Source organism: Mchenga conophoros, linkage group LG1 (genome assembly GCF_057382185.1).
Source record: "Mchenga conophoros isolate Kocher_MC1m ecotype Shallow Benthic linkage group LG1, M_conophoros_male_GT1.1, whole genome shotgun sequence".
Taxonomy (NCBI): Eukaryota; Metazoa; Chordata; class Actinopteri; order Cichliformes; family Cichlidae; genus Mchenga; species Mchenga conophoros.
Genome location: NC_140526.1, coordinates 28,533,221 through 28,557,819, shown reverse-complemented (window position 1 = coordinate 28,557,819; position 24,599 = coordinate 28,533,221). Strand labels below are relative to the sequence as shown.

At 41.9% G+C, this 24,599-nt stretch overlaps 1 protein-coding gene across 1 annotated transcript in view; it reads left to right on the top strand.

Moving 5' to 3' along the window:
- The first annotated feature begins 5,210 nt into the window (after window positions 1-5,210).
- The window catches only part of pde8a (phosphodiesterase 8A), a 51,607-nt gene continuing 32,218 nt past the window's right edge, over window positions 5,211-24,599 (top strand). The window contains exon 1 of the mRNA XM_085273309.1: window positions 5,211-5,844. Within this exon, the coding sequence (XP_085129435.1) occupies window positions 5,692-5,844 (153 nt within the window). The 5' untranslated portion in view covers window positions 5,211-5,691. The remainder of the gene's footprint in view (window positions 5,845-24,599) is intronic.

Genomic DNA, 24,599 nt, shown 5'->3' with positions numbered 1-24,599 from the left:
TACTCGGCACAGATGTTCCTGTACACTATGCCGGCCACTTGGTTATGGCGTTCCATGTATGCCTTGCCTGCTAGCATCTTGCACCCTGCTGTTATGTGCTGGATTGTCTCTGGGGCATCTTTACACAGCCTGCACCTGGGGTCTTGCCTGGTGTGATAGACCCCAGCCTCTATGGATCTTGTACTCAGAGCTTGTTCTTGTGCTGCCATGATTAGTGCCTCTGTGCTGTCTTTCAGTCCAGCTTTGTCCAGCCACTGGTAGGATTTCTGGATATCAGCCACCTCCTCTATCTGCCGGTGGTACATACCGTGCAGGGGCCTGTCCTTCCATGATGGTTCCTCGCCTTCGGTTAGCCATTCCGGGTGTCTCTCGTTAACTAGCAGCTGGTTCATTTGTGCTGCCAGACGCTCGTGGAGTGCAGTCAGCTTCTTCAGCCAGTAGGCGTGAACCATGTCGGGCCCTGGTGCTGTCCAACTCTTCATACTGGAGACCCTTTCTTGGATATCTGCCACTGTGATGGTTACTGGACCCTGTTCAGGGAGGTCGCTGTGGTCTGCCCTCAGATCCACTAGCCACTGAGCATTGCCGTTATGGGTTGCATCCTTCTCCCATATGCTCTTCCAGTATTGCTCCGTCTCCAGCCTTGGTGGTACTGTTCTCTTATTGTTCCCTTGCCACTGAGAGTACACCTTTGCTGGTTCTGTGGAGAACAGCTGGTTTATTCTCCTGCCTTCTATCTCTCTGGTGTACCTCCTCAAGCGGCTGGCTTGGCAGTTTCCAAGGCTTGGCAGTTTCCAAGGCCTCAGGTATGGACAGCTTGCTGTATTTCTTAGGCACCTTATTTGTCGCACCTTTCTGCAACTCTGTTAGTTGGCTAACCTCCCTCCGTGCTACTTTGATCTTGCCCTCTAGCCTCCTTCTCCATGGAGGGTACTGCCCCTTGTGGCTGTTCAACTTGTAGCCAAGCATCTCACTGATCACTGCTGCCATATTGTAGCTTGTTAGTGTCGGTAATCGTGGTTGTAGGTTGTGCTGCATTAACATCATCTAGCAGACCTTCTGAGGGTACTTCACGTAATCTTGGTAACCGGCTACGGGGTATCCAGGTTTCAAGCTTGGCCATGATCCTATTTTTCAGGTCAGTTCCTCTCACACTCAACGATCCTTCTCCTATCGCACTTGGGGGACCTTGTTGATCCGGGCGACGTCCGAGCCGGCATGCCTTCATATTTATCTGTCTCGCTCATGTCTGCGGTAGGCTTGCTTAGCATAGGGGGTCTAGCCTTAGGACCCTTACTGGATACAGATGCCCCAGGCAGGAATCGAACTTGCGATCCTCTGTTCCAAAGGCGTGTAGTTTAACCACTACGCTATCCAGCTGCTATATATATATATATATATATATATATATATATTTTTTTTTTTTTTTTTTTTTTTTTTTTTTTTTTTTTTTTTTTTTTTTATATTTTTGTTGAGTGTATATATATATACACTCAACAAAAATATAAACGCAACACCTTTGTTACTGCTCCCATTCCCCATGGGATGGACGTAGAGACCTAAAATTCATTCCAGATACACAATATAACCATCCCTCCCAAACAGTGGTCACAAATCAGTCCAAATGTGTGGTAGTGGGCACATCTGCCATATTGAGATAATCCATCCCACCTCACAGGTGTGCCACATCAGGATGCTGATCTGACATCATGAGTAGTGCACAGGTGTACCTCAGACTGCCCACAACAAAAGGCCACCCTGGAATGTGCAGTTTTTTGCGCTATTGGGGGTCTGGGGACCCAGAACCAGTCAGTATCTGGTGTGACCACCATTTGCCTCATGCAGTGCAACACATTGTCGCATGGAGTCTATCAGATTGTCAATTGTGGCCTGTGGAATGTTGGTCCACTCCACTTCAATGGCTGTGCGAGGTAGTTGGATATTCGTGGGAACTGGTACACGCTGTCGTATACGCCGGTCAAGCACATCCCGAACATGCTCAATGGGTGACATGTCCGGTGAGTATGCTGGCCATGCAAGAACTGGGACATTCTCAGCTGCCATCTGCCCTGAACAATGTGAACCATGATTCATCCGTGAAGCGCACACCTCTCCAACGTGCCAGACGCCATCGAATGTGAGCATTTGCCCACACAAGTCTGTTACGGCGACGAGCTGGAGTCAGGTCAAGACCCCGATGAGGACGACAGGCATGCAGTTGAGCGTCCCTGAGACGGTTTCTGACAGTTTGTGCAGAAATTGTTTGGTTGTGCAAACCAATTGTTCCAGCAGCTGTCTGGGTGGCTGGTCTCAGACGATCTTGGATGTGGAGGTCCTGGGCTGGTGTGGTTACACGAGGTCTGCGGTTGTGAGGCCGGTTGGATGTGCTGCCATATTCTCTGAAACGCCTGTGGAGACGGCTTATGGTTGAGAAATGAACATTCAATGCACGGGCGACAGATCTGGTTGACATTCCTGCTGTCAGCATGCCAATTGCACGCTCCCTCATTGCTTGTGGCATCTGTGGCATTTTGCTGTGAGACAAAACTGCACATTCCAGGATGGCCTTTTGTTGTGGGCAGTCTGAGGTACACCTGTGCACTACTCATGATGTCAGATCAGCATCCTGATGTGGCACACCTGTGAGGTGGGATGGATTATCTCAATATGGCAGATGTGCCCACTACCACACATTTGGACTGATTTGTGACCACTGTTTGGGAGGGATGGTTATATTGTGTATCTGGAATGAATTTTAGGTCTCTACGTCCATCCCATGGGGAATGGGAGCAGTAACAAAGGTGTTGCGTTTATATTTTTGTTGAGTATATATATATATATATATATATATATATATATATATATATATATATATATTTTTTTTTTTTTTTTTTTTTTTTTTTTTTTAATAAAGAAAACACGTAAATACTCCCCCTCCCACACACACACACCCCACACACACTGCAAAGTTATGACATCACAACAACATGATTGGTCAGTAAAGTTGCGATGTTGATCCTGGACCAACATTATTACGATGATGTAGGAACAAAGCCAACACGAGGGCATCAGATACACCATGTCGGCAACATAATTAGGCATCGAAAAAAGCACTTTGGTGAATGAAATGCTAAAATTGAGTAGAAAAAGTCCTACACAAGTACCAGACCATATTATGGTCATGATATTCTTGTGTCGGGTGCCTTTAAGTACTTGAGTATTTTAAAGTTATCTAATAGAAATATTAAAGAAGGAATACACACAAAGCCTAAGAGACAGAAGAGGGAATGATTTGAAAGCCATTAGAAATCTGACTCTTCAGACCAACGGGCACAGTCACTACAATATATGACCTGTTGCAAATACACATTTCCATGCAGAGCATTGCAATTTTGCTGCTTTTCTGAATTCAAAGGAACTAGGCCACGCTCAGTGGGAGGTCGTGGGGTCACTGGCCTTTCGCGCTAACCTGAGGTATTGTTCTCTTTGAGGTTTCAGGATGAAGCAGACATTTGTTGCATTTTTTTTGTTTTTGTTTTTTAGTCCCTAAATATGCTTTGTGGAGTGCTGCGGAGTTAGTGAAGCTTGCCAAAGAGGTGAGCGAATGAGTTTCACAAAATAAAACAGCTCATCAGGAACAAACATTGCCAAAAGTGTAAAATGTGAGAATAAAAGAATAAATATAAAACCATATTTGGATTTTTTTTTTTAAGCAACGCAATAAATTCTTTAAAGTTGTGATAGTTGGTCTTACTTTTTAAAAAATTATTATAAACTATGTGGCACAATGTGTATCATATTAACCAAAAATGTAAAAAAATCGCCCCATGGTCGCTTAACATTTCATTATCAGCAACAACGTCAGTGTGATAATCTCTCATTACAGAGCCTTTTAATGGATTTAGATATACATTAGTGTGTTTTGTGTGTGTTTTCAGACATATTTGCATAGACTTCAACTTCATTATGTGCATTCAAGCGTTTTCCTGTGTATTAAAAATTGTAAATGTGTTTTCCCAGATTCAGCAGGGCGACATACTCATCCACAGCCACAGTATCTGCGGTTTGCATGTGCTACGTGCTTTGAATAAAGAAATGAAATAAATAAATAAATAAATAAAGGTAAGGCTACCTGCAGCCAGCTCAGCGTTGGTTGGCCAGGGCTCTTTTTTCCTCTTTTCAAAGTTCCCACAGAAAGCAGAGGACCGCCCAGCGGCGCCGAGCGCGCCTCTGATTGGCTGCGCGCAGCTCATTTGCATTAACGTCAGTAAAGGCTGTAGGTCAATCCTTGCGGGTGCTTTTATTGGATGTGCCGCTGTCAAGCAGTGCTGAAGAATTGGAAGGGCAAACGCCAGAAAAGGCAGAGAAAAGACAAACATTAAATCAGCATTATGTAGCTCGATCTTGCCTTACTTCCGCTCTCGACAACCTCAAATAATCCTGCCGTGCCCGATTTCGGATCTGAAACTTGTGGACACGGAGCGGTCCTTTTTTTTTTTTTTTTTGGGGGGGGGAAGATTTTTTCTCTCTCTCTCCCTCTCTGTGTCTCTCTCTCAGAGCGATCGCATTCTCCAGAGGTGGTACCTCACAACATTACTCTCTGACAGCCTTTACATCCTTTTTTCTTCTCTCCCTCCTCCTCCAGAATGACAGAAAATCGCGGAGCCTGCTAACACTCTTTACTGCACCCGGGTTTGGAGCTCTTATATCAGTCGGATCATCCTCAGCCGGCCAGCGGATGCCTGAATGGAGATTGCGAGCCATTCACCAAGATTTCTCCGCGTCCTAAAATTGGTGATTTGGGGCTTATAAATGGAGTGTTGTGTCGGGCAGTATGCTTCACGAAGCTTGTTTGACACCGGAGCCACTGGCCAGAATAACGCTCTGCAGTGTGAATATTTCAGCCTGTTGATGATGAACCGCTCAGGACTGGAGCAAAGTGTCGTGAGAACCGGTTTATGGGCCCGTGTCTTGAGCTGAAGTGGGCAACCGGATTGTTGAAGAGAAGGAGAGGAGAGGACAGGGGGGGGAGAGAGAGAGAAGGCATCGTTTTTGATGGCTCCGAGGTGGTGGAGGACGACTACACATGAAACCTTGGCCGCAAAAAATGGATAAAACTATTGCATGAAAGCTGGCCGGGGAGGGGGGAACTGCATGGTGTGTCTTAGGCCTACTTGATAACACTGAAGTTGAAGGGGGGAGGGGGGGGGGAGAGAAAAATGAGAAAATGATGATGTGGTACGAGGAAGGCGAGAAGAGGAGCCGGAGTGAGGGATAATAATAATAAAAAATAAAATAAATCGTCCATGGGGATCTCAGCAGCGGAAGAATAACGGAATCCAAGTTTTCGAGGACAAGACAGCTGCTTTGATTGAAACTCTCCAATTAACTTCATGTGAAAAACAGAGGGAGGAAATCAGCTTCCTGGTCGGGGGTGGGGGTTAGAAAAATATATTATTCATGCCTTGTGTTAGAGCAATTGCAGAACCGGCTTTGCTGTGGCCTAGATGATATTTACATATATATTTATATATATGTAGCCTATATTTAAACAACAAAGAAAAAGTATGAACCTTAGGAGGAAGAGTGGACTTTAAGATTACAAAAAGAGGGCGAATGACACTCTTGTAGCCTCAAAGTAAAGCACTTGCGCAAAAAGGAAAAAAAAAAAAGGCTGAAGTGGGTTGAAGCATGGGCTGTGCTTCAAGTATTCATATCTCTGATAGGGTGGTCTACCACAGTGGAAAAGAGTCCGAGGATTCCCACTCACCCCAGCAGACTAATACCACTCAGCATCAAGGAAATCCTGCCTCTGGACTACCCCTAAAACCCCCTAGCTGCAAGGTGAGGGACTCTACATTCATTTACATTTACACAGACACAGATCCACTATGTATGCATGTGTGTATCTATGTGTGTGAGAGAGTCAGTTGCTTGTGTATATGCATGTCTAAAGCTGTTCAACAAAAAACCTCTGCTCTATAAACTACAGTCTATTTACTTAAAAAAGGTTATTGAATAGAAATATTAAAGAAGGAATACACACAAATCCATGGAGACGGGAGAGGGGATGACTCCAAAGCCATTAGAAATCTGACTCTTCAGACCAACAGGCACAGTCACTACAATATATGACCTGTTGCAAATACACATTTCCATGCAGAGCATTGCAATTTTGCTGCTTTTCTGAATTCAGAGGAAATAGGCCACGCTCAGTGGAAGGTCATAGGGTCGAAAGCCCTTCGCGCTACCCTGAGGTGTTGTTCTCTTTGAGGTTTCAGGATGACGCAAATATTTGTTGCACTCTTTTTTGTGTGTGTGTGTGTGTGTGTGTGTGTGTGTGTGTGTGTGTGTGTGTGTGTGTGTGTGTGAGTCCTTAAATATCTACTCTGTGAAGTGCTGGACTTGACAGATCTAAAAAATCTACGCACAAGGCAGCAACATGTTGTCAAACGTGCTTCTTTCAGCTGTTTTCAGCTGACTTAGCTCTGGCCTCTGTTTCACCTTTCCACCAGTTATGCTTTTCAGTAGGATGTCCTCTCTTGCGAAATCTTATTGCTGTCTAAACTTCATGCACAAAAACCTACACAAACAGCTATCAGTACCCACTTTGACCGTGCAGAGGGATCTTTGCGCTACAAGTGGGGAAAGTGGGTAATGAGAAGGATGGCGGTAGGATTACACCAGAAAGTCTCTCATTGAAAGTGCTTCATCACTGGCAAAAAAAAGTAACAGTCCCATTTGTGTATTGGACCAATAATAATTACACTAAATATAACAAAACAGGCCGTGCCTGCTTCCACTCAGGGACTAAATAGGTGTTTCTAATCAGGATGATTGTTTTTGGCCTTTTTGTTGTGTAAGAGATTACACATGCACATAACAATTTCTGTTATTCAGATTAAGACGTGCGTTTTGGGGTCAGATAGGTGTAACTATCTGCAGCAAACTGAAACATAAAGATCCATTTTTTTTATGTTTTTGTGCTGGTTAAAAGCGTAATCTCGTCAGCATAAAAACTTGAGCAATATAGCGTTGGGAGCTGTCATCGTGTCTCTGAAGAGTCCATTGGTGGCACATTTATGATGCAGTCAAAGCTGGTCTGTACTGTATTGTTTTGGTGTAGATCTGCAGGCGTCTGTAAGCACAAAGCGTTGGTTTAAAGAAGAAGAAGGTGGGATGTTGTGAATTTAGTAGTGCAGCAGTGTATCTGTGTGTTTATGGGAAAGTGTGCGCTTGTCCGACAGGCCGCGGGCTATCTGAGGGCCTCTGTCAAGCTGAATTTTGTGGCCAAATGTCACCCCAGGATGCAGTGAGAAGTCTGTGTGACAGATGCCCCCACGTCAAAACGCCCACTGTGACTCTGATTGAATTAGTTCCCTGATTGAGTTAGACTAATGGTATACAAATCTTCTTGTGCTGGAAATGTTAATTCCTGCTCTGTAAGGTGTCATTGCCGAGATCCGCCACGCATTTTCTGAGAGAGCGGCCGGATTTATTTTTACCACAATGGACAGAAAAAGTATTTTTATGGTTGCTTTTCATTAAGAACCACACATGCGTTAGCTCGCCATGATGCATTCAAGCCTCGGGAATCCACACCACTTCTGATTGTTGTAGCTTTTTTCTTTTTTTTTTAAAGGGGGGGGAGTCTCTTAAAAAAAAAAAAAAAGACCAATAACAGACACCTGCAGCACTTTGATTTAATAAAGCAGTTTTTCAGGCAATATCATTGAAAAGCACTCATTTCTTGCATTTCATTCAGAAAATATTTGGAAGAATAGACCTAATGAGCAAGAAAGCATTTACACTGTAAAATAGATCCCTGAGATGATGAATGTTTCATATCATTTCATGTGACACAGCCCTATTTTATTTATTTTTTTATAAGTACATTGGATTGACATATAAATCACTACAATTTAATGTCAAATACTTCTTCTGTTTTATTATTATATGTTCTGGGCTTCGGCTTTGAATCACTGTGATTCTGAACAGAACACACGCATTCGTGCCCTGAAGGATAATAATATTCTTTCAAATAAACACACAACTGGCAGTAAGTACAGCAGTGTACACGTTTAGCTCATTGCAAAACTGTGTTAGGCAAATGTGAAATCTGCGCTGTACCTCTGCTTACTTTGTTTTATATCTACATATGAGTGAGGGAGGCAGGATCAGAACATGTGCAGGCATCTACAGCGTGAGAAGGACTCAATAGAAGTTTGGGAGTGTGATGTGAGTTATTGTCAAGGGTACGTTACCATCTGGGCTGCTCTAGTGATGATAAGGCTCAAGTACAAGGTCCTGTGATAGTAGGCTGTGTGTGTGTGTGTGTGTGTGTGTGTGTGTGTGTGTGTGTGTGTGTGTGTGTGTGTGTGTGTGTGTGTGTTGGCCTAAACAGAGAGAAAGAGAGGCCTTAGCCAAACACAACATCATTTATCTGGCCTTGATTTTTCCAGTCTGATTGCCCCCCACACAAGGAAATCAAGTAGCCCCCACTCCCAGATCAGCAAATGTAAAATCAGCTTCACGGTTACCTCTTAGTATGAATGAAAAAGGGCAGTAAAGGGTGCTAAGCTTACAAGTGTGTGGAAAGCAATGCCATCTTGCTTACTGCCTGATTCCAGCCTCTGCGTGCATTAGCATAAGTGGTATCACTCAGGCTATACCTCAGACTCCCCCCTCGTCATTTAACCCTCCCATCCCCGCGGGCGACCGGGCACATGAGGTTTTCTTTCCTGTCGGCTGAGAAACATTTAACTGCTGCTTATCTGAAACACCAACCTGATCCACCGCCGACCTGAGCACACTGTCTGCATTTGTCAGTATTCGCTCCTGTCGTTTCCGTGCGAGCTCTCTATGGCCAAGTTTGTGTGTGTTTAGTCCAAGTTGAGAGTCATTGGGTAATTTATTCCAGAGGAGGGCAAAGGCTTCGCATGGTGATGAATTAATCCACTGTGCTTTTTCTGCTGCCTGAGAGGAAAGAGACTGATATGGGCTCCTTCTCTCTGTCTTTCATTTTGGCTATCAGACATGGACCTTTTTTTTTTTCTTTTTTTTTTAAATTATATACCTTTTACTTCTTAGGTGATACTCTTCAAATTCTCTCTGACTGCCTTCATTGCCACAATCGCACACGACTGAATGCACAATAGTTGCTGGTCTCCCTCTGAGCAGCCTCAGAAGCATCTATGTTCAGTTGACTTCAGCATTCACGCTGTTTTCTTTGTCTTTACAGCTGCTGTATGGATCAAATGATGGATTGTGTTTATCCGTGTCTATCAAAGATGTCATGCGTATATGTACAGTGGTCTTTTATAGCCCAGAGCATGGCACTCCCCCCTGGCGTGCTGCCACAGCTGGCCGTTTGAATCCCACTGGGGCAAAGTTCCTGTGCTATAAAGCATTATTTAAACAAACAAAAACAAAACAAACTCGGTGATCAGTTAGATTTAGAGGTGCTGGTAAATGGGTTTGGTTACATCTGGACAGAGTTGGATGAGCAGTTTCTCCCTGTTTCCAGTCCCTGTGTCAAGATAAGCCAACCAGCCTGTGACCGTAGTTTCACATTTAACTGACCGATATGAAACTGAGCTCTTGGCAGGCGAGGACGCATACGTATTTCCCCCACATGTCAAGCTAACGTTTCTTTTTCTGCAGTAATTTTTCTTTTAAACTTTGGCATGAAAAAGGAAAATTGCAAGCTTCTTTAATAAGTTTATTTTATCTTTTATTCAAACAAAATGTCAGCTGCAGTGTCCCTGTGTTTCCCTTCCTGTCTGGAGTGCCTGCAAGGGCAGTAAGGGGGCAGCAAGGGGGGGATTTTTTTTTTTTTTTTTTTTTTTTTGGTTTTTTTGCTATGTCATTTATCTCCACTAGCACATGAGCAGAAGGAGCTCAGAGGAGGCAAGATGGGGCACATGGCACAACCACACTCCTCTGGTTGATATATAGGGCGCTCTAGTGCTTATCAGCCATGTTTGCATAGCGTTAGATATCCAAGAGTTCAGGGCCAAATGTACTACAGTATTCATACATTTTAATTCCCACAACCACTCTGTTCTTGAACATTAAGCAGCTCACAACACTTCATATAGTGTCACCCTGAGTGTTAAATTAAATTAAGATAAAATGATAAATCTCTTTGTCACCTTAGGTGTAGCTACAGTCGGTCTCTTCATCTCACAGGACTTCCTTACTTGTGGGGTGTATACCGGGTTACGTGTACTTGTGAAACAGACCCTCCCATTGTTTTTCTTGTTTTGTTGTTTTTTTTAAACTGGTCTTAACAAGCAAGGCCACATTCAAAGCTTGTTCTGCTCCCCCTCCAGGTTTAGAATTTAGTATCATAAGGTCGGCATGTGACAGTTTCATGAGATTACTGAAATGGTATTCTTCCAAAACGAGGCGCTACAAGTGTTTATGTTGCTGCAGCGCTCTCTGTTCGCTCTTCCAGGAGCTCACAGGAATGTAGCTGTGAGTGGGCCCTGGTCCGCTGGTGGCCTTTCATGCTCTTCCTTGAATGCGCCTCTCCCAGCTTCTGGGCTTTCTAAGGTCTGAGCATCTGCTCTGGCTATGCAGTCATGCCACTTGTTCTCCAAGCATCCAGACTTTTAGGCCTGGCTGGGCTGGAAACAGATTATTTTAGGATTGCTTTGGTCTGTTGACTGTTTAGGTGTCAACTATCACTGATGTCATTTGTCCTAAGGGTCGATCATATTTATTCATGGGGATGGAGCAGAATGAGGCGTCATCATTTCTTTTTCACTTCACACTTAACTTTCCAATATTCGTAGTGCAGCAGAATCACAGTTATTTGACAATAATTGCGCGGTCAGACAAGGGTGTGGGGAAACAAATTGATGCAGTATATTTTGCGTGGCAATATCACATTGATACACGTAAATCAAATATACCGTAGATATTTATTAAGGAAATTAAAATACTCTGGGAATACTATGAACAACAGGGCTTATCTTATGTGTCATCATCCTGAGATGTTGTTAGCCGAGCAAATTTTGATCAAATCGGCTCTGTTGAAAAACTATCCAACACTGGAAACACTTAGCTTGACAAAACTACTTCCTAACTCAGAGAAAGTTAACGGCTCCATCACACGAGTAGAAATGGGACAGCAGCCTGTTTGCATCTACAAAAAAAAAAAATCGGTGACTGTCTGTTTATTGCGTTGAATTTTTTTTTTTCACATTCCGCAACCATGGTTGTCCGCAGATTGAGGGTGTTGTGCACTCATGACTGCTTTTGAGTCCAAGGCTATTGCTCATCTGGCCTGGTATGAGGCAACCTTTCTGCAAAACAGTTGCAATCTGACTTGGACTGACTGCAGTCACTCTCAGAGAGATTGTTGAAGGTGTGCAAATAATTGTTGTTTAATTTTTAAATGCAGGCAGGTTTCCAACATCCTTCCATCAGAATCAGTTTTTATCAGTGAGCACAACTCGAAAGGACTTCCGGTAGCTGGTTGTCTTCTGGATATATTTTTATTGAACAGGAAGGCTGCTGAGCACAAATATGATAGTTCAATTTGAATTTCTGCTAAATTTCTCTTTGTAAATTTTTGTCTATGTAGATGGGCAATAAATGGAAGATTTCTGACCATTTACACTGCAAATCACCAATTTGACCCCATTCAGTTGCAGACTGATATCCGACTGCTAGCAGACTGACTTTGTCATGTGGCAGAAGTTCCATCAGGATTTAGCGACAATGTTAATATGCCTGGCAATTTAATTTTGCAGCAAAGACAAAAAAAAAAGCAGAAGTGAGATAATGTTATCTTATTGGATAAAACTGATAATGACCAACTATAGTATACGTTATTGTAAAATGTTAAAAATCACAATAATGTGATATTCTCAGTGAAGTACACTCCCGCCTGTACATAAAATAGCAGTATACTGAATGCACAAAGTATCTATGCTCGTCCTCACTGAGGCATGGCAGGGCAGGTGAAATAGTTTCTGCATGTTGTGGCAAACGTGAGCCTAATGATTGGAGTGCTGCATTTTAACTTGTGACACATTTTCAAACAGAAAACCATTTACAAGGATTTAAAGGACAGGTTTGACACTTTAGAAACCTCTAGCGGCGCCCTTAAAGGTTACAAATTAACACATTATACGCTGTTTGCTTATTTGATTCAAAACCAAAGGGTCAAACCTGTGAGCTGTGGTTCTGTGGACTGTGTGATGGAGTATTTCTTGGCTTTGATCATTGACACAACTTTACCATTTATTTGAAATGCAACATGTTAACTGTTGAGCTTTAGAGGGGCGGCCAGAAGACGGGCTACTTCTGGCTAGAGCCTGTCTTTATGTTATGTTAGACTAAATAGCTGTTTGTGAGAGGACTGATTACAGCCATCAACAGCTAGTCCATAAAGATTCCTTAAAAAGTCACAGTATTAGAAATGCTCTTGTGTATATTTAAGGTTCTGCGCCATCTCTCTTCTTTAACCTTATCTTGCCTAGTTTATTTGTTGGCTTGGTAGTATTATCACCATTTTCTGCTTAGACCACCTTTTTTTGTTTTTTTTCTTCATGTGAATGAATGTTTAGGATACTACACTACTGTCACATGTGACCCTCTATATTACACATTAATCTCTTGAAGTCCCACTCCCACACCTATGAGCGATTATGAAAAGCACATAGTGTAAAAACACAGCATCATTGTTCTTCCAAAGGAAAAGTTCACCCCAGTGTCATCAGTCTTGGACAGCGTCCGTGTCCACAGGAGTGAATCTGCTCTGGAATGGAGCCTTTCGTAGTGATTGTGTCCTGATGTAACCACACACAGCACATCATCTTAACAAAGCTAACAGCCATGTTAATAGCAACTGGTTACTGGAGTACTTTGGACATTTTCACGCTTCATCACACCGCTGTCTTCGCTGCCAGAATATACTGAAGAAACTGAAGGAATGTTGCCTGTTGGAAGGTTTCCTTCTGGGGAAGGATATACAAAGCACCAAAAATTATTAGATTTAGTGTTGAATTGTAAACCTGATGGGTATTTTATTGCAAAAACCTGGCAATTGATATAAAAATAATTTTACAATCAAAGTGCTCCAGAGGCACTGATTTCTTTCTGCTGCCTTTTTTCACTAAATAATTGCTGAGCTGACTAGCTTTAAGGCAAAAAGGCCTTCAGCTTATTGTAAACACACAAGACACTCATTCACCTGCTGTGCACCCCATTAAAGTAGCGCTGCTCTCCTCCTCCTTTGTTTAAAGGGACATTAACTCTGATGCAGAGCTCTCTGGAGTCTATTCTGTCTTTTGCTCTTGAGATGCACTGTACCCTCAGTTGAAATAGCCCTAACAGTGTCGGTGGGGCGGAGTGTAGATGGTGCACATTGTTTTTGCAGTGTCCATTGCGTGCTTGTAACAACACATGTAGGCTGGTGCAGAAATTCAGTGAGAACGCCCGACTAACTTTTTGATTTTTATAGGCAAGTTCAAATCATCTCTTTTGACTAACTGATCCCGTCAAAGTCTTACTTGATTGTAACAGAGCTGTAGTAATCCAAACCGTTCGACCGTGACATGCAAATAAAATTTGTAGCTAAGTTTCAAAAACATGGAGTGAGCCAGTCACTATTGGTTAGCTCCACCGTAACACCCCCACCCCAGAGAAATTCAAGTTTAAGTTGTGGAAACTTTGATATGTCAAAACAGCCTTTTCTTCCTAAAGGTCAAGATGAATATACCCAAATATTAAAGTAATTTTTCCATTCTGATTCTCCTATCGAGTTGATCTAATTTTGCATGTCAGAGAAGGACACTTTGGCACAACCTTTGCTAGAACACTTGACAGTGGTTTTATGCTTCATATTATTTTGCTTTGAGGTGATAAGGTTGATTCAAGATAGACTGTATTACTCCAGGCGCATACCAGTTCGGTTTCATAAAAACAGCATTTGAAAACAGTCACTGAAACTACCTCTAAGACTGCCTGTTGGACACTTTAGGAGAGTAGAAAATGATTCAGTGGAAACTATGAAAGGACACACCCTAATAAAGTCATTGATGACAGTGGAGCATGTTTGCATGGTTCTAATAGGAGTGACACAAGTGAAACATTCCTGCGTGATGTTCACGAGAACCCGTGCCATTTATCATACCTGTTGCACCTGCCTAATGACATTCCTCCACAGACTGCCTGTATTACTGTGTGCATTGCAACAAGAACAGCTGCTTATAGTTGTGAAATATTGTTCTAGATACTTCTGCTTCAACAAAGTCAGGAAGGTTGAAGAGCTGCAAGGCTGCCTTTCTACCTTAAGTAGCAACAATCTGTATACAAGAAACCAATTTCTGCTTAACGTGTAGGGAAGAATAATCAGTCACATAAAGTTAAGAGAGATTTTGTGTTACCTTTTTGACTGGTTACCTAACAATATTGCGTCACATCACTCATTACCTACTATCAGGCATCTTGGGTGCGTAGGAAAATGGCAAGCCCTAGAAATACCTGCTAATCGCTAGAAAGAATTTTCTCTGTACACATGTGTTGTCTTAAACAGTTTCTGTTTAATGATACGATGCATTTGCAAATAAATTTATTTATTTATTTACCAGCAATATTGGATGAGGTGAAATGGGTTTTGTGCAGAATGCACTTTCAAGATGGAAAAGGGTGTATTAGATGTACTAAATCCTCTCTAAATGTAAATGACATCATGACATGCTGGAGATTAAATTGCAATCTCCAGTTCTCCATTTAAATCAGTATTGAGCGTATGTAAGTATAAACATTTTAAAATCTTTCCTTTTATAATGGCCTCCTAAAGAAAGCAGTTGAAACGCCAGCGTTAGTACGCAAGAAGAAAAAACCTGCTCAGGTTTCAGTGATACAAGCAGCTGAAAGGTGCAGTGAAATATCTGACATCCACCAGAACTGATTAGGTCTGAATTTTGAGAATTAACCAGTTGAAAGTGTTTCCAGGGATGTGGTCATAAAACCATCAGTGTAACTTTGTACTAAACATTGGGGGGGTCAATATCTCTGTCTAAATAAATAAATCTGGGTAAATTCCCAGATGATTAAACATGCAACTATTTTGCTGGTAATACCTGAAATGAGTAAAGAAAATCAACAGCCTATTTATGCAAGATAATTCATAATTTTATTGGGGGGGTTATATTGGTGGGGTCTGATTATTGAGGGGGTCATAACCCCTCTAACCCCCCTGGAAATTACGCCCCTGCGTGAAACCCAAATAATTTAGACTTTTATTAGGAGTAAAGCTTCTTTTAATGGTCCTTACAGTGGTAATTAAAATATGCACAAAGGGAAACGTGATTTCTAAAATAATTCAATAACAATATTAGTTTTCTTCAGACGGGAAGTTGCTGTCGGTCTAGTTAAACTTTTTTCCCCATTTCTGTATTTGCATATTTTCTAAGGGTACACTGGGCCGCATGTCTTTGTGTTTCTTACAAACTCCCTTTAATGTTTCTGTTGGCGTGCAGTCATCCTTATTCAGCGTTTCGTGTCTCTGTGTGTATGTTTGTCTGTGATTCCAGTATAGTTTGTGTGCCAAGCCCCACCCCGTGTCGCTCACTAATCCCTCATGCAACAGTGACATCAGTGGTCCTGTTTTAGCAGGCGAAGAAGACGGAGGGGGGTCTGGTGATTATCTAATGCTCTCCCAGCTATCTGAGGAGCCCAGGAGAACCACTTCTGATATTTTTACTAACATATAAGCTGTTTTGGAGGGCTAGAGTCAGGCAGAGTTACAGACGGAGCAGGAGTGCATTTTTTTTTTTCAAATTCTAATCCGCTCTTTAGGCCATGGGGCCGGTGTGGTAATTAAGATTGCACTGTTGGGTATGGATCTGGCACGAAAGTTACTGTACACTAATGATTCCCGATTCTTATTTGTGGTGCCTGTTGTTTGGACTTGTTGTCATGTATTTGGCTGGACTCAGAAGGAGGGGGGGCTGACTGCTATGGAAAGGTTCCCGATAAGATTACAGCACGCTGTAGTGTCGCTGGACCGGGCAGCGTCCAACTTAGACTGTCCTTCTGCTTCACTGGCCTTTGGCTTTACCTGGACTGAGAGGGAGGAATAAAAATAACACACACCTGATCAATAGTCACACATGGTTCACAGTAAAGATAACACACTGATGACAGGTGCTGTAAGTAGAGGATTTACAGTTGATAAATGATAGTGGGGGTGAAAGGAAGAACGTGTAATAAAATTGAGGGGTTATTTAGGAAGAGTAGATGTGAACATAAGGGAAGGTAAAACAGGCCTGCGGTGTAGTTGTACTAGTGTTGAAGTAGGCCACTGGAAGAAGGGGAGGTTTTGGTTGCCCCAGAGCCCTGGATAGCTTAGGATTGACCAGGTCTTACAGGGATTTCATGGTAATCTGGATAAGGACAGAAATACCTTGAAGGTGAACGCAGGAGAAAGTGCTCAGCTTCTTGTGGGTCTGTCTTTAATTAATTGTCACGCACTGGTGGTAGATATACAAAAACACAATATTTAACATGTTTGGAAAACATTAACAGGAGTTGTGCAGTTTGAAAGAAGCAGTTATTTATGAGGCAGGGAAGGTGTAATCAAATATGCCATTGTGTGAGATATGGTGTTTTACAACCTGAAATATTTCAAGTACTGAAGTTTTGTTTTGTTTTTTAAAAAAAAAGTATTATTATTTTTAAATATCTCCTATATAAATAAATGACCACGTTCACTCTTTGATCTTATACACTTTCTCCTCTTTAGTTTGTCGATGCTGCCTTTAAAGATCAGAACTTTTTAAAGTTGGATTGTGCTTGTGGTTCTGTAGGATCCTAAAAAAAACAGATGGTGTGTGGTTATAGTGTGAGCACACTTTGAACTTACGTGTATTCGGGTGATTTGAAATGATGGAACATGATTGGAAAATGGACATATTTAGAAAAGTCCAGCCACAGGAGATGCATAAAAGTCGACCTGTGTCGATGTGATCTGTCTTTGCTGGCATGCAGTAGTATAGTAAACATCCATGAGAAGTGTTTCTCTCCAAGTTTCATGAATGCGACTCTTTTCTGCTCCTCATACAACCCTCATCACTTGGCCTGACGGAATGAGCTGCTGCTCAGCCAAGCCTCAGTTACTCTCCTTGGCGCTGTGTTGCACAGATCACATACAAACTCTGATGGATACAGCGAATGCATGCATGCAGGCAGTCCTGGGCACGTCGTGAAATGAGGGAATGCAGCATTCACTTTGACTTTGCAAAGACACTGTAAATGACAGACATCGCACTAGACCAGCAGTTCACACAACCCCGGTGGGTTCTGGGAAATCTGAAGCATTGCTTGCTAACACCAGTTAGAAACAGGGACAGGTCACCAAGGATGCAGTAACCTATCCGTTTTCTGCAAACTCTGTATTTTTAAACCACAGACGTCACTCAAAGGCGTTTGGGACTGAATTCCAGGACAAGTTCAGTCTCTTGTGTGTTTCTCAGTGTCTTCCCTTTGTGTGCGTGTCTGTGTGCACATTCCCGTATGCTTGAGTTTCCGCACTATCTGGTGAGGTAGGAGAGATTTCACTGCAGACAGAATAAAGGTCAGGGTGTATTCTGAAAGCACCCGCTCGAAAAACAATGAATGTGTGTGCGTGTGTGATTAGAAGTTTCAGTTTTTTTGGACAGCACGTGTAAGCAGTAATTCACAACACTGCAGGAAAAGCATTTCAGGTGTCAGGTTTTTAAAACTTGACGTCAAGCAGCATTTTCAGAATTTATTTAGACCACAGTCTTTAAATTCATGCCATCATGAATTCCCTCCACAGAGCAAATACTTACCTTTACTTACTGTAAATGTACCAAAGAAATTATCTAGCTGCTGCTAGCTTCCTTAGCTAACACTACAGATCAGGAAGAAAAGCTATTCTCACTCTCTCCTGTCAAATTATTCAACTGAGTAATTTCACCACTTTTTAATAAGATGGTAGCAACGGGGGAAATACTGAAGTGGACAAGGGTACAAAATTTCGAGTATTTGAAGGGGTGTGAAAAAATCTGTTTTGTATTGTGATTGCTGCATAACAGAAGTGATGCGCTGACAGATATGATGCTAGATGGCAAATTATTGACATAAAATATGGGAAGAGTGGCCCTAATATGTAGGAGGTGTGCACGAGGAATCTCATAACACCAGAAATGTAGTCGTTTGTATCAATATCATTAGAACTACATGACTGTCCCTCCCAATACTAAGGGATTTATCTCACGTACTTAAACATGAAATACTTTATTATAAATTCCATTATTACTTTACTCCTTTATTATTAAATAGTATTACGATGGACAGGATTAGATCATTTTAAACTGGGGGGGTCATTTCAAACATGTAAATCTAAAAAATAATAACATTTATGGGAAAGTAATAGCCCAGTAGTTCGCAGCCGAGTGTGAAGCAGCGGGAATGAGGATCAGCACCTCCAAATCTGAGGCCATGGTTCTCAGCCGGAAAAGGGTGGAGTGCCCACTCCGGGTCGGGGATGAGTTCCTGCCCCAAGTGGAGGAGTTCAAGTATCTCGGGGTCTTGTTCGCGAGTGATGGGAGAAGGGAGCCGGAGATCGACAGACGGATTGGGGCTGCAGCTGCAGTAATGCGGACGCTGCACCGGTCCGTCGTGGTGAAGAGGGAGCTGAGTGTAAAAGCGAAGCTCTCAATTTACCGGTCGATCTACATCCCTACCCTCACCTATGGCCACGAGCTGTGGGTAGTGACCGAAAGAACGAGATCGCGGATACAAGCGGCAGAAATGAGCTTCCTCCGAAGGGTGGCTGGCCTCTCCCTTAGAGATAGGGTGAGAAGTTCGGCCATCCGGGAGGGGCTCAGAGTAGAGCAGCTGCTGCTCCACATCGAAAGGAGCCAGCTGAGGTGGTTCGGGCATCTGACAAGGATGCCCCCTGGGCGCCTCCTGGGTGAGGTGTTCCAGGCATGTCCCACCGGGAGGAGGCCCCGGGGCAGACCCAGGACACGCTGGAGAGATTATATCTCTCGGCTGGCCTGGGAACGCCTTGGTATTCCCCCGGATAAGCTGGAGGAGGTGGCTGGGGAGAGGGAGGTCTGGGCCTCTTTGCTTAGGCTGCTGCCCCCGCGACCCGGCCCCGGACAAAGCGGATGAAAATGGATGGATGGATGGATGGATGGGAAAGTAATTTTAAGTAAATGAAAAAATTACTAGAATGGTGGTCGCAGACCGCTTATTTAAAATCTTAACCATTATATTTTGTTGACAGGACGCAGACTAAATTGTGAGGATGCTTGCTGGGTAACCTATTGATGCATCTGAACTTACAGAAAATAGTTGATTTCACAACAGCAGTGTCAGCTGTCTCAAACAAAATGGTAACATTTAGGAAGGATAATACTGTGATGTCAAACTGAAACTCCTTCACCCCTTTGAACAGGTCTGGATGCCGGTCTTTCAGGTGTGTCGCTGAATTAGAAACATTCCTCCCTTGGTCTGAAAAGCATAATAGCATTTTTTTTAATATCGCTTTTTTGGAAATCGCTAATCAGTCAATTCATCTCCCTTCTCATCAATGAGTCAGGGTGGCATCTTCCACATGTATGCTCCATTACATTTAAATCATGAGTCGGATTCAGAGATGGAAGCCACGTCATTCTCGAGCTGACGCAGTTCCAGTAGTAAAAACAGAATATCAAGAAATACAAGATCTATTTTACTCCTAGCTAGGTAGAGCCATTCATCGGTCACTAGCAGTCCAATGCAATGGTCATTTCTGTGTATGGCTTATTTAATGAGTCACACATGCACAAAAGCACAGGTTCCAGGTTTTACAGTTTTATGGGCACTGTGACACCCTTGTGACACAGTGTGACCTTTCAAAGTTGGAAATCAAAGCTTCTGCTTCAAATGGAAGGCAGCAGTTGTTTTTCCTTTGCTTGTGGTTATTTAGCATGTAAGGATAGATTAGACCACTTGTAGGCTTAAGCTGCACCCTTAATATCCAGAAGAGTTGCAACCTTGGCTCATATGCTTCCTGTTATACTATACGCTGTTATCATAATTGTCGACTCTGACAGTGATGTGGTGACCAGAGCTGTGGATTACTGTCGATTAGACTTGTAGTCAAGACCGCCTAAACCAAGACAATACCAAGACCAGAGGGTATCGAGAACAAGACCAAGACCAAAGTCGAGACGAGACCGAGACAAAAAAAGTCTTTAAACTGCAGCCAGATGCTGCTTCGTTTGCGGATGTCAGGCATATTTATGTGTTTTTGCGATGCACTCGCACAGCCCTCCTCACCGCTGTCTACTACTACTCTACTACTCACTTACTGAGAGGACAGACGCACGCTCCACTTGACTGTTGCGTCTCTTACCCTCTCTGTTTTTCACATAATGATATTATCCTATATCCTCGCATGTGATTGGCCACAATGTGGAGGGATTGGAGCATAGCTGAGCCACTATGTGAGAGCTGAGCAGCGAAAGGAAATTAAGTGAGGAGCTGGCTCTCGCTCAATGGGAGTCGACTCTTCTGATTCACTACAAAGCACTCTCTAAGCACGGCTCTTAGAGCTGATGCTTTTGCGCAGGACACATTATGGAACGTTACTTTGTGTGTCATACTGCTGGCTCCAAATCTCCTGACCACTATGTCGATCTGAGACAGCAAGACCGAGACAGCGAGACCAAGACAAGACCAAGACCACGTAAAAGTGGTCTCGAGACATCCAACTCTACTGTTGATATTTGGTGACTTGTAGCAATCACGATTCAATAACCGTTGGTGAGGAAAGGCAGTATTCTCTGAGAGAGAATCATTTGAGGGTTTCTCTGGGGTCCTGACCCAAGACATCGGCAGCTTCATTTGGGTTCTGTGGATCAGGCCTATCCCTTGAGTACTTAAAGATCCTGAGAGTTTGGAGGCTGGGTAAAAGTTGTAGTTGCTAAGTTGTCTTTAGCTCGTCTGGCCAAAAAAGACAGTGAAGTCATACCTGCCCACAATTCACAAGAACAGCTAATCTCCCTGTTATATTGATCATTGATATTGATCATCTAATGGGTCATCACCCAAATTCTGCAAAATTGTGGTTTTGCAGTCTGTGAATTGTGATAGATTGTGAGGCAAATAAGCTGCTACGTCACTGAAGCTCTGGTTTAATGTGGTGCAGATCACTGAGCAGCCACTGGGAAGGCCACTGAGATGGAGGGTGCGCTTGGCCTGCAGTAACATTTAGGTTGATGTCAAAGTAACATCCATATCAACCCAAGGATCCAAGATTTCCCAGCAGAACTTTGCATTTTAATGAGAATATCAATGTAATTTACTTGGTCCACCAGTGATTTTAACATCATGTCGTGTTTTTAATTTACATATCTACTCTAAGGGTACAATTCTATTGTTAGCTTAACCACAAGCTTCTGTAATTTGTCTTTTTCTCATTTTTTATAATCTTGAATGTAATGGTACTCACACAGTGGTATTCAAACAGTGACCTCATTTCCAGAGCCTTAAATGATATCTAGTTTTTAAGATTTATGGGGTCCTTAGGAACTTTTTTGTAAAGCTCTTTGTGAGTTGCACATAATTTCACAAAGATATCTTCACTATTTTGGATAGTTGGAGACCATCTCTTATCACTTAATATGAGATTTTGATTATTTTAGGAAAATAAGATGGTGTAATTAAGATTTTTAAACAGTTTGCAGTTGAAAGAACTACATTAATCTGTTTATGATAACCTATTAAAGTAATGAATTTTTTTTTTTTTAAATGGAAAGATGTTTAATAGTTACCCGTTTGTCCAAATAGCATGGTTTGACTTGCATTACATCTCACTGTGATGTAAATGTGAACCCTTTTTTTTTTCTCTGTTTTTCTTTATTTTCCTGCAAACAGATTTATTCTTAAAATTCACCAAGAGCCAATTAATGAATACTAATTATTAGTTGGAGGATGACCTTAAATTGGTTTCCATTCAAAGGTAGGAATAGTGAGAACTATCATCAGTTTCGTAGCCAGGCTAGAGAAGAATTAAAAAAAGAGAGATAAAAAAATTAATCGGTTAATGTAAAATTTATATTCATTCACTGTGGCAGCTTATTCTGCCCTGTCATGAACACATAACTGAACAATTTGCATAGTAAATGCAAGATGCTTGCATTGTTAATCTCAACATTGCATGTGAGTCACACCGTCATATATCTAAAGAATGGAAAGAAAATTAGTTGAATGTGATTATTCATTTCATGTAGTGTGTGTGTGTGTGTGTGTGTGTGTGTGTGTGTGTGTGTGTGTGTGTGTGTACTTTGCTGGACATAGTTTTTGTTTCAGGCAATTGGTCTTTCCTCCGTGTGTGTTCTGCCAGACTGAGAAAGAGACAGAGAGAAAGCATGGATGTTCTGGGACAAACCGATCCACAGTGGCCTAGTTTCCCTCACTCATGCCAGCGACTCAACTAAAGTCTTCTGCCTGGCTGACTGTGGGGTTGGTCACTGTGGATAAAACATGTGGACAGAGCCAGACTACACATTGGCGTAGTTATTTTTCAGAAAGGATGGACTGTAATTACATTAGCACATTAATTGCATTTGTGATTTTATTATTTGTCCTTTTTTTATCTTATTCAGTGGTTATTTTATTACTTTTTGAGCATAATAAGGCAATGAAGGACCTGATGGATGAATTGAAAAATTAATTTGTCTTTTATTTGAGATGTAATGTCGGATTAAGCTAGACTGATTTCCAAAATGCTTTTAACACACGATTTTATCCTAGAGTGCAAAGGGATGGATCCATGTGCCATAAATAAGGCAACAAAAGAATTCACACTGTGGACAGTTTTTATCTGTTAACCTCTGCATGTACAAAAAGTATTTGCCTCCTTCTTAATTTCTATGAAATATGTCACACTCAACTGTTTCAGATCATACAACAATTTTTTTTAGACAATGATAACCTGAGTAAATATAAATATAAATATAAAATGCATTTATAAATTTTGATTTCATTTATTATGGGGGGGGGGGGGTTTACCAAATTCCCCTGGGTTTACGTGAAAAGTAATCGTGCCCATGAATCATGAATTAACTGATTAACCTCTAAGAGCTCATCGACTCAAAACAACATCTAAAGAACTTCAAAAGCATACCAGCAAACCCACCTCTGAATGTCTCAATAAAAGCAAGTTCTGCAAAGAAGAGTGGGACAAAATTCCTCCAACGTGATGTGAAAGACTCACTGCCAGTTATCGCAAACGCTTGACTGCAGTTCTTTCTGCCAAGGGCAGAACCACCAGTTATCAGGTTTTGGGGGGTAGTTACTTTTTCACACAGGGCCAGGTAGGTTTGGATAAATTTGAAAACATTACTTAAAAATGCGTTTTGCATTTACTTGGGTTACATTTGTCTAATATTAAAATTTGTTTGCTCTGAAATTTTTAAGTGTGACAAATGTGCAAAACACCAAAAAATTGGGACGGGAGCAATTTTTTCTTTTTTTGTTTTCACTGCACTGTAGATGAAGACACTATGTTTTCAGAAAAATTAAAGAAAGAGTGGAAGTTATAATATCATACCAGTACTGAAGGCTTTTGACGAATTTTGAAGATTATATATCATAATTTTCTTTTTTTTTTTTTTTCTCCACCACGGTGTTTCCCAGTTTTCTGAAGTACTATAGGTGCAGCTTGTTGTGGAAGTTTATTGTTTATGGCTGTGGTTGTGTATTCGGGTTTGTTGGTTGTGAGAAAAGCATTGATGAGTCATCTGACACTTTTCTGATCTGTCGTTTGTAGTTTGTTCACAAGGCGCCAATTTGGCTACGAACACTCACGCAGTACTCCCCGAGCTGCAGTGAAACTGTAAAAAAAGTGCAACACAAGACCGTTTGTCTTCAAAGTAAAGGTTTTTACTTTACAATGTTTTGGGTGCAGCAGAACTTTTACTTTGAAAGCATTTCTCTAATTTTGTACGCTCATAAACAATGAAAAGGAGGTTTTTGGTCCAGTACCCTTTTTGCAACTGATTTCAGCTATCAAGCACTCATCAAACAGCTGGAGATTACACGTTTGCGGTTGCTGACCGGTATTTAGACCTGTGTGACTGATAGGCCTCAGATGTCTTATCAGTGGGAACTATATGGATGGATACTGTTAAAGTACACGAATAAGTAAAGCTATTAATTTGCCTAACATGTCAGTCTCAAGAAAGTCTTTGAAATAGTCACAAAATAAGTGAATTTGTGTTCATGGAGACCAATTACACTGAGCCACACACTGAAGGCATTAGGTGAATTTCTCATAAAATTTTATATGACAGCTTGTGAAATAGTGATGAAACTGTATCTATTCATTACTGAAAAATAATACGAATTGTACCACTTTTATTTTGACAGCGTAACAAAGTGTGGAGCAGGAGACAGGATGTGGTGATAAATCACTCATTATTTATTTAAGAGACCCTAGTTACCTTAGATTGGTCGACCACCATTCTTAATAAAGGATATGCTGCTGGAATGAGATAAACTAATGTGTTTTACGCCCTTTTCCTTAAGACCAGGCTGGTTGTTATTACATATTTTGT